The sequence below is a fragment of the Oncorhynchus mykiss genome, chromosome 10 (assembly GCF_013265735.2).
Source record: "Oncorhynchus mykiss isolate Arlee chromosome 10, USDA_OmykA_1.1, whole genome shotgun sequence".
NCBI lineage: Eukaryota > Metazoa > Chordata > Actinopteri > Salmoniformes > Salmonidae > Oncorhynchus > Oncorhynchus mykiss.
In genome coordinates, this window is record NC_048574.1 from 68,868,742 (window position 1) to 68,883,867 (window position 15,126).

A 15,126-nucleotide genomic window follows, 5' to 3' on the forward strand; every position below is an offset into this window, starting at 1 on the left:
TCTTGGGTTCATACTGCAGTATCCAACAGGCATTATGAAACGCCAGCCTCTTGGGTTCATACTGCAGTATCCAACAGGCATTATGAAACGCCAGCCTCTTGGGTTCACTCCACTTGACCACTACATTCCACTACATTCTCAAACCTCACTAAAGCTGGATGGACTTTCTGCCTTGACCCCTACCTTGACCCCACTGATGTTTGATATATATTTGCTTCAGATATGTTTTGAATCCACAATTGTTTATAAATTGGAGACCCTAGAAGCTAAACAAACTGTCCAAACTATGAACAAACAATGATCTATCTTGTAAGAAATATGTAACTAAATTAGATGTGTTAGAGCTGCAACCAGCTGCAAAACATTTCTCAAACATTTAAACAAACCACTGAAAGGGTTTTCAGTCCTTGGAGAACATACCGTAACTGAAGTTTTGAAACATTCTTCAGGATGGCAACTTAACATTTTCATTTTCATTTAATGCTGATGCATTTCTAGGCTCCTTAATCAGCACAACTAAAGATGTAGAGAAATCAGGACACATCAAGATTCCAACATAAACTGCAATATATGGTTATCATATGTATATATATATATATATATGTCTTCTCCTGTCATATCTCTCTGTATGTTGCAGAAGGGGATTGGCGGGAGCAGCTCTGCCCTCTGGTGGTGAGGTTGAAGGAGTGCGTCGCCGAGGTGGTGGTGCGGGCCAGGAGGGCCATGACCTTCGTCCTGCTGCAGGAGGCGGCCTGCAGCATCCCCCAGGGACTGTTCCTCAAGCAGAGGAGGGATGTGGTCTTCAGTCAGGCGGTAGGTGGCCACCTGTGAAATGAGGACTCCACTTTGGAAACAGCCTATAGATATTTGGTGCAATTGATTTGTCATGTCAAGGCTCTTTAACCAATGCCAACGTTTTTCAGCTGTTAGGAAGCTAGTTATGATGTACAGTATCAAACCACCATTCAACGGCATGTGTTTGTTTACATAATTTACACAAGAGATTAGTTAGCATTTCACTGACTATGTTTCTACTGAAACACAGCTCCTAATCCTAACATATGCAGTAATTGGAAGTGATCCAGCAAGTCTTTGAAACTGATACGGCAGCAGCTCAGACTACTTGCAGGAAAATTACATTCAGAGGTTGTTTGAGTTACCTTGTGACCTAGATAAACAAGTATTTTATCAGCTGATAATGCCTTAGGATGGCATAATGTTCCATACATAATCTCTGCAGCAGGGGGTCAACTCAGTCCACAGTTGGGCGGTAGGCTTTTGTGTGAATTAGGGCTGAACCCCATTAGTTGACTGGAATGACATGGGCCTCTGCATTTATTTTTAGCCAAGGGTTTCTGTAATTACACAAAGTCAAATATAATTGTGCCCATCTCAGTGAACTAACCCATTGCGAAGGCCTAGACTAAAAGCCAATGTATGTTTGATCTGAAAATGTGGTCGGAGGCAATTATGAAGCCTCCAGAGGCACGCAGAGGCCAAGTCGAGCTCTGTACCACATCGCCATGCACCTCTTAAATGTTGTAACAATGCAGGGGGCTCTGTATAGCTCTGCATTGACATGTTTGGTTGACGGTAGTTGGGGCCGGTACATCCTGTATAAACACAATCTAATTTCCTTGACAACTTCCTTCACAACAGCTCTTCACTGCTCCGTGAAGATCAAGAAGTATGAATGTCCTGACTTCTGCAGAGGCCATATCACCGTAAATGCTGCATGGCCAATACAGACATTGGATTGACCATGCAGCACCCAGATGCACAATGCACTTCTCTCTCCAGAATGAGCTCTCTCCCACCAATTTGTGCACATTAATTTATCTCAACTTCATTGTGTGAATTGTTTACGGTTGGTTGTTAGTGTATATCCTGTTTCATTACCTATATCACCAGTAGTACATTTACCATCATTCATTCCTATCATTTCTAATATACAATGTTTGTTTGGTTATGGTCATTCCTGTTAATGCATCCAATATATTATTATTCCAGTCTTCCTGTTCTCATTGTTTGCAGAGCACACAACCTGTGCTACACTGAGAAACACATTTTGGTTCATTTCATTCCATTGAACAGTTTTTCCTATTCAATTTATTCATTGTCTTTTGTTTGGAGCGTTCCTGTCAATGTTGAGTAAGGACGCGCATCTGATTGTGCATAGAAGTATATACGCCTGCAAATGTAGGCATATAAATGTGCCCATTTGGGGATCTGATAGTATTTCTGATTGGCTTAATACACCACCCCTAATGAGCTGTGGAGCTTCTCAAAGTAATGTTTTCTTCACCTCAAACAGCAAGCAAACTGTCTTTTTTTGTTTAACATCTGTTGAGAATGACACAAGTTCCTCAATGTATTTGAAAAATCTTTCCAGCTCTCTCCCTTTTGGTAACTGCTCAGCGTGAAAGGGAAAATGTCGTGCTCTGATCCAGTGGAAACATCATAAAATAGTTATACCTGATTACTCCTTATCAGTGCTTGACTTGGACTGAAATAGGTTCCGGTACTCATTTTGGGTGCTGCTACTGTTTTATATTTAGGTGCAGGAGCTCCACAATGCTTTTGACATAATATTCGCAAGTATTAGAACATTCTAGGTGCTGCTTCTCAGCTCCGGTGAGCTCCTGCCCAAGTCAAGCACTGCATCTTATCCCGTGCGCAAATACCCTACAGCTGTGTCTGTCTCGAGCTCACTGGAAACTCTAAGGGCCCCAGAATATTTTATACAATGTTGCAAGTTCCCTAGCATTAGCTTCCAGCCAGACCAAGTTAATAGTTGATACAATGTTTCAAGTTCGTTGCAGACAGGCAATGCATAGCCAATGTGATTTATAGGATATTTTTTTATCATGATATTTTCTATCTGCGGCCTGCAATGAAGATGCTATTATAAATTAAATTAAAGTCTTCCACGTAAATGTGCATAGAATAACTGGCACACAGATCAGTAGAAAGGGTAAGAAAAAATGGCATTCCACATGAAAGGTTGCAGGCTCCTCGTGTAGCATATTACCGGCAACTTCAGGAGAGTAACGGACGAATCTGCGAAAGCCAGCAGGAGCGAGAGAATGGTTGGGTCAGGTTCAGTTTTTTTCTCCTGGTTATCTAGATCTTTGGCTCCCTCTTGAGTAATTAGTGTGTTATTTAATCAAACAGTAAGCTTAAAGCATCAGACAAGCTCAATGCATATAGTTGATTTTATTGAAACACATAGGGTTGTGCCTTTTATATGGAAAAATACACGTAAAGAAATGTAGACCAATTGATTGGTCGAAAGAACAGACGACTTTTGGTCGACCAAGGTTTTTTTGGGGTGGGGACTGCCCTAGTGTGAATGCCTTACCCTTTGCCCAACTGGATACAGAGATAATAATATAAGTGGATGATGTGAATAAATTATGTAGTGTGCCGTGTTGCTTTATGATTGAACCCTGTGTGTGTGTGTGTGTGTGTGTGTGTGTGTGTGTGTGTGTGTGTGTGTGTGTGTGTGTGTGTGTGCAGCTAGCTGCGTTGGCGTGTGGTTTCGTCATGAGGCTGTACGCGGGGATGGAGGATAAGGGCTTCCTCAGGCAGCTCCACCTAGTGGGCCTGGTGGCACAGTTTGAAAGCCTGCTAAGCACCTACAGTGAGTACTCTAGTAGGGTCAAAGGTCAACTGTCTTACACACTGATCTAAGGTCTGTTTTTTGCATTTCCACCCCTAACAGTGGAGTTTAGGGTTGAGGGAAGGTAAGCTCATCTGAGATATGTGTCTAAAGGGGACTTTTACCTAAAGGATTTCCCAATTTGAAAGGTCCTTCAAGACTAACAAAGAGTACAGGAAGTTGTATAACATGCTTTTATACAGTAATGCACAGTTAATAAAGATGGTACCATTTGATAATATTTTGTACCATTTGTCATAATTGTGCATTACCATGATATAATGTGTAATGCAGTTTAAAACCATTATATTTCCATGATCCACATCTATACCATTGTATAAATTAGGCAATACCATGGTATTATTTAGGTGCATGGCAGTACCATCATCCTTCAAAGCTATAACCATGGTACATTTCCATGATTCAGATCTATACCATGGTATAAATTATGAAATACCATGGTCATATTTAGGTACAATGGTAATTTCATGGTAGTACCATCATACTTCAAGGCTAAAACCATGGTACATTTCCGAGATTAAGAATGTACCATGGTATTAGTGAAGATACAATAAGGTTACCATGGTTATGAATGAAAGTACCATAGTGGTACCATGGTACATTTTTCTAAGGGATAGTTTGAAGGCATGTACTGCAGACAGATTATCTGGTTACCATGGAGACGACCTGATTCACTGACTAAAAGTATCATCAAAGAGAGAGAACTTCTACGATAACGAACCACTTTTCATGTAGTTACTTTCTTCTGAACTTGTTTATATTACTTTCTAGTATGTCAAGCTAGTTTACAGAGTATCTAGCTAACTAGCCAGATAGCTTTGTAACTATGAATTGTTCATCTTCCATTGTTTAGCGAAGTAGCTAGCTGGTTGATGTTTTCCTTTTGTAACCAGGGCAGATTTAAACAACACTCACCTCCCTAAATGCTGTTTACATTGATATCCATACTGAATTAAGCAGTTATGGACCTCATGGGCACCCTTAACTTTTCACTTACTTTTAGGGGGAATTCACCGTAAAATTATTTGTGCCAGTGACTTAAAGTTCAGGAAACTTTAAGTTAATTTTCCCCTCATTTCCCTTAAGGTGTTTTATGCAAATTGGCCCTATTGCCCGTTTTGTTGCCCAGTGTATTTCTCCTACTATGACCAGAACAGATTGTCTACTTCAAGCGAACAGGAAGTAACCTCTAATTGACTAATTGGGGCTGCTGTTACAGGTGAGGAGATTGGCATGCTGGAGGACATGGAGGTGGGCATCTCAGACCTGCACCGGGTGGCCTTCAAGATCACCCAGGCCAAGACAGACGACCCCTGTGACCTGCAACCTGTAGTCATCGGCAGGCGGTGAGACTCTATTACCCAGCATCCTTTAACCAGTGGTTTTGTCATTACATGGGAGATTACATAGTGTGAAATAGTTTTTTTTTTAGATTAGTTTGGGGACTTCATACATCATATCATACTGTAATACAGAGTAATACATTATTATTGATCCAACATGGCAAATTGTTTTTTCAGGTGCATAGTTTTTCCTATTCTCTCTTGGACAGATCTCCGTAAACATAACTGGTACCGTGTAATCTGTCGGGAAGAAATGGGATGGGTGGGATAATGTAGTAGCAGTAGTTGCTGTGTTTGAGTTTTTCGTCACTGGTCATTTGGAAAATCACAATTTCGCAGGTGTTAGCATCTTTCAAATTTAGAAAGGGGAGTGCGTCTAAGTAGTCCTTAGACTACTGGTGCAGTAGTAGCTGTGCCACCAGAGATTCTGGGTTTGAGCCCAGGCTCTGTCGCAGCCGGACGCAACCGGGAGGCCCATGGGGCGGCGCAAAATTGGCCCAGCGTCGTTAGGGAGGGTTTGGCCGGCAGGGATATCCTTGTCTCATTGTGCACTAGCGACTCCTGTGGTGGGCCGGGCGCAGTGCACGCTGACCAGGTCGCCAGGTCGCCAGGTGTACGGTGTTTCCTCCGACACATTGGTGGCTTCCGGGTTGGATGTGCACTGTGTCAAGAAGCAGTACGGCTTGGTTGCGTTGTGTTTCGGAGGACGCATGGCTCTCGACCTTCGCCTCTCCCAAGTCCGTACGGGAATGCAGCGATGAGACAAGTCTGTTACTACTACCAATTGGATACCACGAAATTGGGGAGAGAAAAAAAGAAAGGGGAGGGCACATTTGGCCTGTAACTTGCAAAAAGACAGGGTGGAGCTCCTCGTTCTGGTTCCGCTCCTCGTTCTAGCATCTCTTCTCTTAACACGTTTGGACCCAGAACTTAATCGAGCAGCTGACCAATTACATGAGACTTTAGTTATTCTATTTCACCAATTCTACCTACTGATTGAGGTGGTGTAGATGGTAGTCTAATTATTCCAAAAGCAGTAGACAGGGTTGAAAAGTCCTTAAAAACATTTATTTTCCATCTGACAATAATGAATAGGTTAGCTTCCACATGACTTACAGTGAGCCTTTTCCTGTTATCCAGGCTAATCTACTTCAAGTCGATTGTAATAATAAAACACCTGTATTTGATTGGTCGTGGCTCGTATCATTATTTGGAAATATCCCACTGAAGCCTGACTGTGTTTGTTTAAACAACTGATCCTGTATCTCAGTAACGGGAGTAGCAACACATTTGTCTCAATGCTGACGTGTGCTGTTAACCAGTAAACCTGTCAGATGGGTAATAAATAGTAATGTAATACTATCAGACCAATCAGTACCATGTCAAGGCCCAGTGAAAGTTGTGTGGACATCACACCATCCTACTTACTGTAACTTCAGACTCCACCAAGCCTCTGTTCAGGCTTGTGCTCAGATTTGAAGTGTTAAAAGAATGGGTGAGAAGTGCTTCAAAGTTGGTATGTGATGTCTTGGTGTCCACGCATATCAAATCTCTGTTTACACTTTCTCTTTCACCCTTCCTTCCTTCCTTCCTTCCTTCCTTCCTTCCTTCCTTCCTTCCTTCCTTCCTTCCTTCCTTCCTTCCTTCCTTCCTTCCTTCCTTCCTTCCTTCCTTCCTTCCTTCCTTCCTTCCTTCCTTCCTTCCTTCCTTCGTACCTCCAACTCTCTCTCTTTCCCCTCCTCCCATTCTCCCTTCCTATCCCTCTCTCCTTCCCTCTCTCCCTCCCGCCTACCTCCCTCTAGCGACCATTATACTGTAGAAGTGCCATTACCACGGCTGGCCTTCCAGACGTTACCCCATGAGATCAAAGAGGGCAAGGCGTTGCAGGTTTACCCGGTGCTCTTCAACGTGGGAATCAACGAACAGCAGACAATAGCAGACAGGTACCGGAACACTTTTCTCTTTTACGGGTGAATCATATCTTCCACTTTAGTTACAAATGTTCACTTATTCTCCCATTGACATCAGTTCATGATTAAGTGACATTTTGACTGTAGTAGAAGTTCAGTCAACCAGCCTTTTTTCCCCGATCCCTCAGTTTCTTCTGTTACACACTATGGGAGAAAAAACATTTGTTTTGGATGAGATAATGTTGTCTATAGTCATTTCCCATCATGCTCCCAAGGTCATTGTCACCCAGTGTAATGTTATCGCCTTTGGAGCATCGAATAGGATTGTTTCTATCCAGCCAGTAAGCCTGGTTTGAGACAGGATATTGTGGCCATGATGTTAGGCTCACATTCAGAAAGAAACTGTGTTAGTGGTAATGTATTGCAATCATTTCAAGACTGCCAGACCTAAGTCACACGATCAGTCTCACTGACCCGTAACTTTCACCCAAGTCTGTGATATCTCATACTTGGGTGAATGATGCGCCATGCCATAGAGATCCGGCATTTACAAAATCACACTGATTGCCGTAACGGGGGGTGCTATAGTAATCAACTGACATTCCAAATTGCACAAGCATGTCTCATATGTGATTCATATATGCAGCCTCTCATGACCAACAAGTTTCTCAGAAGGACCTATAAACTCCGCCCATTGGTTTTTCTGCTAATTAGACTTTTATCCCCTACCAAACTTTGAACAAGCATATCTCCCATAACAACCTATATCATTTCGGTACTTAAAATGAAATTATGCAATAATTGTCACTAACTGACATAAGAAGGAGCGCTCTGTCATTCATGGGGGACAACAAGTTTACTGTAGACTTGTTCTCTTTCTCCCTGTACAGATTAACTTGTCCTTTCATGTTCTCATTCTCCCTGTACAGATTAACTTGTCCTTTCATGTTCTCTTTCTCCCTGTACAGATTAACTTGTCCTTTCATGTTCTCTTTCTCCCTGTACAGATTAACTTGTCCTTTCATGTTCTCATTCTCCCTGTACAGATTAACTTGTCCTTTCATGTTCTCTTTCTCCCTGTACAGATTAACTTGTCCTTTCATGTTCTCTTTCTCCCTGTACAGATTAACTTGTCCTTTCATGTTCTCATTCTCCCTGTACAGATTAACTTGTCCTTTCATGTTCTCAATCTCCCTGTACAGATTCGGAGACATCTCTTTGCAAGAGAGGATAAACCAGAGGAACTTTGAGATTTTAGACAGTTATTACAAATCACTAAGCGATAAGGTGCCATCAGAATGTAAGTGCATCAACTGCCACATGCACATCAAAACATCAGAAGTATAGAAATGTCATCAATCATCATGCAATAGTATCCATCTTGCTTTTTTATAGAACACATATTGACTTCATCCCACAGAAGAAAATTAGTTCTGTATATTGTAACGATCCATGCCCATTTGTATATAAGCAACATGCACTGAGTGTACAAAGCATTAAGAACATCTTCCTAATATTGAATTGCACTCCCTGCCTTTTGCCCTCAGAACAGCTTCAATTCGTCGGGCATGGACTCTACAAGGTGTCGAAAGCGTTCCTCAGGGATGCTGGCTCATGTTGACTCCAATGCTTCCCACAGTTGTCAAGTTGGCTGGATGTCCTTTGGGTGGTGGACCATTCTTAATACACACTGGAAACTGTTGAAACCTTCCAGTTCTTGACACAAACCAGTGCGCCTGGCACATAATTCCATCCCCCGTTCAAAGGCACTTCAATATTTTGTCTTGCCCATTCACCCTCTGAATGGCACACAAACACAATCCATGTCTCAATTGTCTCAAGGCTTAGAAATCCTTCTTTAACCTGTCTCCTCCCCTTCATCTACACTGATTGAAGTGGATTTAACAAGTAACATCAATAAGGGATCATAGCTTTCACCTGGATTCACCTGGTCAGTCTATGTCATGGAAAGAGCATAATGTTTTGTACACTCAGTGTAGTTTTATTACAGACATAAGATACAATGTGTCTTTATTTTACAGTCCAACACACACACACACACCATTATTTCCCGTCTACCATCGATTCAGCTCCTGTAAAATACACCCATGTGGGTCAGATTTGCAGACAGATACACGACAACAGAGATCTACGTTTGTAGTAGTTTCCATAGATACCCTCATTCTCGTTGTCAGTGTACCGTATATTTTCAATACCTGCATCCTTCCTGTCGCATGAACACACACACACACACACACTCACACTCACACACACACACACACACACACACACACACACACACACACACACACAACTCCTTCCTGTTACAGCGCTGTCGAGCAGCCAAATGAACCGACCAAAGCCAACTCGCGTTTCGTTTCCTTTCACAGGTCTGCCATGTTTTCAAACGCAGATGGACTTGAAAGATTTACTCGGAACCCTGGGCCAGAATGTAGTGACGAAGAAGAGAAAGAATGTGGAGATACTGTGGCTCGCTGGAACGGTGAGGATAGAATAAGATATATAACAAGTGGATCCATTCTTATACGTCTGGCTTGACGTCATTCATGCAAACTTGTCAGCCTGCTAATGTCCCTACATATGGAGGTTGATACGTTGGTGCCCTGAGGAGAGGTTTTGAACTTGTGAATACAATGCACCTGCTACAATGAAGACTTCATAAGCATATTCGACATCTGGCAGAAGACCGTGCAAGGCTCCAAATAACCCTGAGGATTTAGGGGAAATCTCCCAGAGAATGGGCATCCGATTACCTAATCACATAGGTAGGCATAGAGCAGCAATGGAAGCTACACTTGACCGATTTCTATCATATACTGTATCCAGCCAAACCAATCCGGAACCCCACACACACATGATTAATAACACTATTGATAAAGGAGTAAAGGTTGAACACACACATTCCTTTCCGGCTAATTATTCCTCTGGTGTTTCCAAAGACTTCAGACAGTCTTTGGAAAATGAAAGCAGATCTCTTCTGGTTGTAAGTATGAGCATCCTTCTCTTTCCCTCCCTGGTCTCTGGAATTAGCTGAGCCTGAAAAGGAATTAGCTGCGCCTGAAAAGGAAGTCTGGGAAACATCATATACAGTGGGGCAAAAAAGTATTTAGTCAGCCACCAATTGTGCAAGTTCTCCCACTTAAAAAGATGAGAGGCCTGTAATTTTCATCATAGGTACACTTCAACTATGACAGACAAAATGAGAAAGGATTTGAAGGCCTGGCGGCGTAGTGTGTTACTGATGGTAGGCTTTGTTACTTTGGTCCCAGCTCTCAGCAGGTCATTCACTAGGTCCCCCCGTGTAGTTCTGGGATTTTTGCTCACCGTTCTTGTGATCATTTTGACCCCACGGGGTGAGAATTTGCAAATAAATTCATTAAAAGTCCTACAATGTGATTTTCTGGATTTTATTTTCTCATTTTGTCTGTCATTGTTGAAGTGTACCTATGATGAAAATTACAGGCCTCTCTCATCTTTTTAAGTGGGAGAACTTGCACAATTGGTGGCTGACTAAATACTTTTTTGCCCCACTGTAAGCATCTGCATAGAATGCTTTCACTTTCGAAGTGAAAATTATTTTCATAAGAACAAAAACATGTTTTCATTGAATTCCCAGTGGAGTTTCCAGGGTACTTTTCTTCCCAATTCTACCTCACAGTCAGAGTAGTTTTCAGTTATGCATTATGTTTAAAATAGTTTGTTTTTGTTTACGTTATTGAGGTGTTTTTTTTCTGCTTCTCCCTTGGTCCAGATCTGCCGACGGCTGAACGGGATCAGGTTCACCAGCTGTAAAAGTGCCAAAGACAGGACGTCGATGTCTGTAACCCTGGAGCAGTGTGCCCTGCTGAGAGACGAGCACCAGCTCAACAAGGATTACTTCATACGAGCCCTGGACTGCATGCGGAGGTGAGAGAGAGAAACTCAACTTTGGGGGAGAGGTCTTTAAAGTTATTTCCTGATTTATAGTAGGGCTCCTCGCGTTCTCTCTCCTCGCGTTTTCTCTCCTTGCCTCATTCTCAAAAGGAAGGAATGGAGTGGGAAGGGAGCATTGAAGGGGAAATCTGAGGACAGGAACCTCTAATCTGCTCCACTGCTGCTTGCATCACTTCCCTCTAATGTTTTGAGGTGGTCGTGGTGGTGAGTGAATGGGAGGAGGTCTACCGAAGGAATCAGAGACGGACTTTTGAGATTCCCCTTTATGTCTCTGGGCCCTGAAGTTGATTGGGTAACCTGGCCAGGAAAACTCCTGGTCCTAATTATAATAAGCTCCAGGAGTCTTTCCTGACTAAGTAACCAACCTCACTGGGGAAAACTCCAGGCTCTACATATGCCAATATTCCCTCATTGTGAAAAGTAACTAATGTTTGAAAGGACAGAGGAAGTGGCAAACATCCTGCTGATAGATCTGTGGCTGCCAACTGGCTATGGAGCTCAGTGGCATGCGCAAACACGCAGCAGCATGTCTATCACACTGTTCACTGGCACCAGCCATTTCACCACCCCTAGTTGGTATCAGAAGCCACGCCCCCGCCCTGATAGCCTGCCTCATCCCATCTGACTTGGTCAAAGTTCACATCAGAGCCACGTCGTAGCTTGGCATGGGCCCTGCTTGAATACTTTAGAAATGTGTCATTCCCTCCCTTCCTTCTCTCAAAGAAATCACTGATCTGATGTGACTGGGTGGGTGAAAGCTATAGTGCTGTATCTAAAGGAACCCATGTTGTCACCTATCCAATGTTGTGACATCAGTGATAACCTAATATAGCATTTCTACAGCATTTGATGGTGCATCATGATGTCACCCAGGCACATTCCCATAATCACCCTCTCTACTGTCTGTCCTTGTGATGTCAGAAGCCCTCAACCATGTGACCTAGAGATGAGAGCGTACAATTCTGTCAACAGAGAAGTTTGGCAGAAGAACACATGATCACCACAACCATCTTTTTTTATATTTATTTATTTAATTATACCCCTTTTTCTCCCCAATTTTGTGGTATCCAATTGGTAGTTACAGTCTTGTCCCATCGCTGCAACTTCCGTACGTACTCAGGAGAGGCGAAGGTCGAGAGCTGTGCGTCCTCCGAAACACAACCCAGCGAAGCTACACTGCTTAAGCTGGAAGCAAGCCGCACCAATGTGTCGGAGGAAACACCATACACCTGGCGACCGTGTCGGCGTGCACTGCGCAGAAAAAAGCCTCAGGAGTTGCTAGTGCGCGATGGGACAAAAACATCCCTGCTGGCCAAACCCTCCCCTAACCCGGACGACGCTGGGCCAATTGTGCCCCGCCCCATGGGTCTCCCGGTCGTGTCCGGCTGCGACAGATCCTGGACTTGAACCAGGATCTCTAGTGGCACAGCTAGCACTGCGATGCAGTGCCTTAGACCACTGCGCCACTCGGGAGGCCCACCACAACTATCTTAACAGTCAATTGTATTTGGCTAGTGAAGACAACTATGAAATAACACATATGGAATCAAGTAGTAACCTTTGATTCTCTCTTTGCACTCTCTTGGCATTCTCTCAACCAGCTTCACCTGGAATGTTTTTCCAACAGTCTTGAAGGAGAGTTGGACCGCAGAGTGAAGGAAAAGCAGCCAACAAATACCCAGCAAAAGTGCGAACTCCTTCGACTGTTGGAAAAACATTCCAGGTGAAGCTGGTTGAGAGAATGCCAAGAGTGTGCAAAACTGTCATCAATGCAAAGGGTGGCTACTTTGAAGAATCTCAAATATAAAATACATTTTGATTTGTTTAACACTTTTTTTGGTTACTACATGATTCCATATGTGTCATTTCATAGTTTTGATGTCTTCACTAGCCAAATACAATTGACTGTAAAGATAGTATAGAATAGTAAAAATAAAGAAAAACCCTTGAATGAGCAGGTGTGTCCAAACTTTTGACTGGTACTGTGTCTTAACAGTCAATTATATTTGACTAGTTAGCGGTTTTGTCATAAATAATGAAAGAAAACATTTGGTATGTGGTAAAGACAAAGTGGTTGCTTGTACTATACACAAAACACATCCCACTTGGAATAGACTTCATAGACATCTTTAATTTATACAAGCTATTCTTTCCCAGATTTGATGGGCAACTTGACAAGAGTTTCTGGGTGCTTGAGTATCTAAGGAATCTTTGTTTCATCTGTGCACCAACTGTAGAATTTCAGCACTTTGCCCTCGAATGGATTTAATGAAATTCAACCTCAAACAAAGAGTGATTATCAGAGCTTGAGAATGGATATGCTTTCCCATGTGTTCCAGTGTCAAGATGGTTCAGAAAGAGTGACACTGGAAGATAGCTGTAGGCTTGACCTGTCTATGCAAAGTTGGACCGGTAACTATCAATCTTCAGTAAATACGTTTTAGTACTGAGCAGCTGTAAATATCAAATCAAATTTGATTTGTCACATGTGCCGAATATAGCAGGTGTAGACTTTACCGTGAAATGCTTACTTACAAGTCCTTAACCAGCAATGCAGTTCAAGAAATAGAGATAATTAAGTATGATGGATCTTTCTTTCAACATCGTTTTGTCAGAATAGCCTGTATACTGTGCACCACATAATGTAAATGGTCAGTTGAATGTGGCTAGTTAGTGATATTCCCATGAGTAAAAAAGTGTGGATCAAATATCTGAGGAAGTCAAATGGCAGTCTTTTTGCTTGCAGAAATGCTATCACACCCACTGTGTGCAACTGCATTCACTGTGTGTTCACACGTCTAAGGGGGATACCTAGTCAGTTGTCCAACTGAATGTATTCAACTGAAATGTGTCTTTCGCATTTAACCCAACCGCTCTGAATCAGAGAGTTGCGGGGGGCCTGCCTTAATCGACATCCACGTCTTCAGCACCCGGGGAACAGTGGGTTAACTGCCTTGCTCAGGGGCAGAACGACAAATGTTACAAGGGCAACAAAGATACAGCTCAGATGATCACTAAAGAGTCTGAGAGAACTAAGTCATTTCTAAAACACTGTTAGATAAAACTGGTGTATGTTTGGAGAAAAAGGAGTGCTTTGATAATGTCGAGGGTCGTTATGAGGCTTGTAGAACCGGTTATGGTTAGACAGTGTTGTGGCTTTGGAGCGGTCCAAGAATAAACCGGCTCTACAACAAGCCTACGGCTATAAAATGTCATCATCATTAGAGACTATGTGCCTACTAATAATCGAAAACATCAGAGTTACTAAACTCAGCAAAAAAAGAAACGTCCCTTTTTCAGGTCCCTATCTTTCAAAGATCATTCGTAAAAATCCAAATAACTTCACAGATCTTCATTGTAAAGGGTTTAAACATGCTTTTTCAATGACCCATAAACAATTAATTAACATGCACCTGTGGAACGGACGTTAAGACACTAACAGCTTACAGACGGTAGGCAATTAAGGTCACAGTTATGAAAACTTAGGACACTAAAGAGGACTTTCTACTGACACTGAAAAACACCAAAATAAAGATGCCCAGGGTCCCTGCCCATCTGCGTGAACGTGCTTTAAGCATGCTGCAAGGAGGCATGAGGACTGCAGATGTGGCCAGGGCAATAAATTGCAATGTCCGTACTGTGAGACGCCTAAGACAGCGCTACAGGGAGGCAGGACGGACAGCTGATCATCCTCGCAGTGACAGAACACGTGTAACAACACCTGCACAGGATCGGTACATCTTAACATCACACCTGCGGTACAGGATGGCAACAACTGCCCGAGTTACACCAGGAACGCCCACCCCTCCATCAGTGCTCAGACTGTCCGCAATAGGCTGAGAGAGGCTGGACTGAGGGCTTGTAGGCCTGTTGTAAGGCAGGTCCTCACCAGACATCACCGGCATCAACATTGCCTACGGGCACAAAGCCCCCGTCGCTGGACCAGACAGGATTGGCAAAAAGTGCTCTTCACTGACGAGTCGCGTTTTTGTCTCACCAGGGGTGATGGTCGGATTCGCTTTTATCGTCAAAGGAATGAGCGTTACTCCGAGGCCTGTACTCTGGAGCGGGGTCAATTTGGAGGTGGAGGTTCCATCATGGTCTGGGGCCGTGTGTCACAGCATCATCGGACTGAGCTTGTTGTCATTTCAGGCAATCTCAATGCTGTACATTACAGGGAAGACATCCTCCTCCCTCATGTGGTACCCTTCCTGCAGGCTCATCCTGACATGACCCT

The 15,126-nt window shown here is 43.1% G+C and overlaps 1 protein-coding gene across 14 annotated transcripts in view; it reads left to right on the forward strand.

Annotated features, from left to right (window-relative positions):
* The window catches only part of LOC110498435 (type II inositol 3,4-bisphosphate 4-phosphatase), a 243,404-nt gene that overhangs the window by 222,877 nt on the left and 5,401 nt on the right, over positions 1-15,126 (forward strand). For 11 of the 14 annotated variants that reach the window (XM_036933670.1, XM_036933672.1, XM_036933681.1 and 8 more), the window contains 7 exons: positions 638-813; positions 3,520-3,643; positions 4,902-5,028; positions 6,828-6,968; positions 8,138-8,235; positions 9,326-9,438; positions 10,708-10,862. In XM_036933670.1, the coding sequence (XP_036789565.1) occupies positions 638-813; positions 3,520-3,643; positions 4,902-5,028; positions 6,828-6,968; positions 8,138-8,235; positions 9,326-9,438; positions 10,708-10,862 (934 nt within the window). Of the gene's footprint in view, positions 1-637; positions 814-3,519; positions 3,644-4,901; positions 5,029-6,827; positions 6,969-8,137; positions 8,236-9,325; positions 9,722-10,707; positions 10,863-13,228; positions 14,232-15,126 lie in introns of those variants that run through there. The other 3 variants (XR_005034211.1, XR_005034210.1, XM_036933673.1) reach the window with 2 other exon arrangements.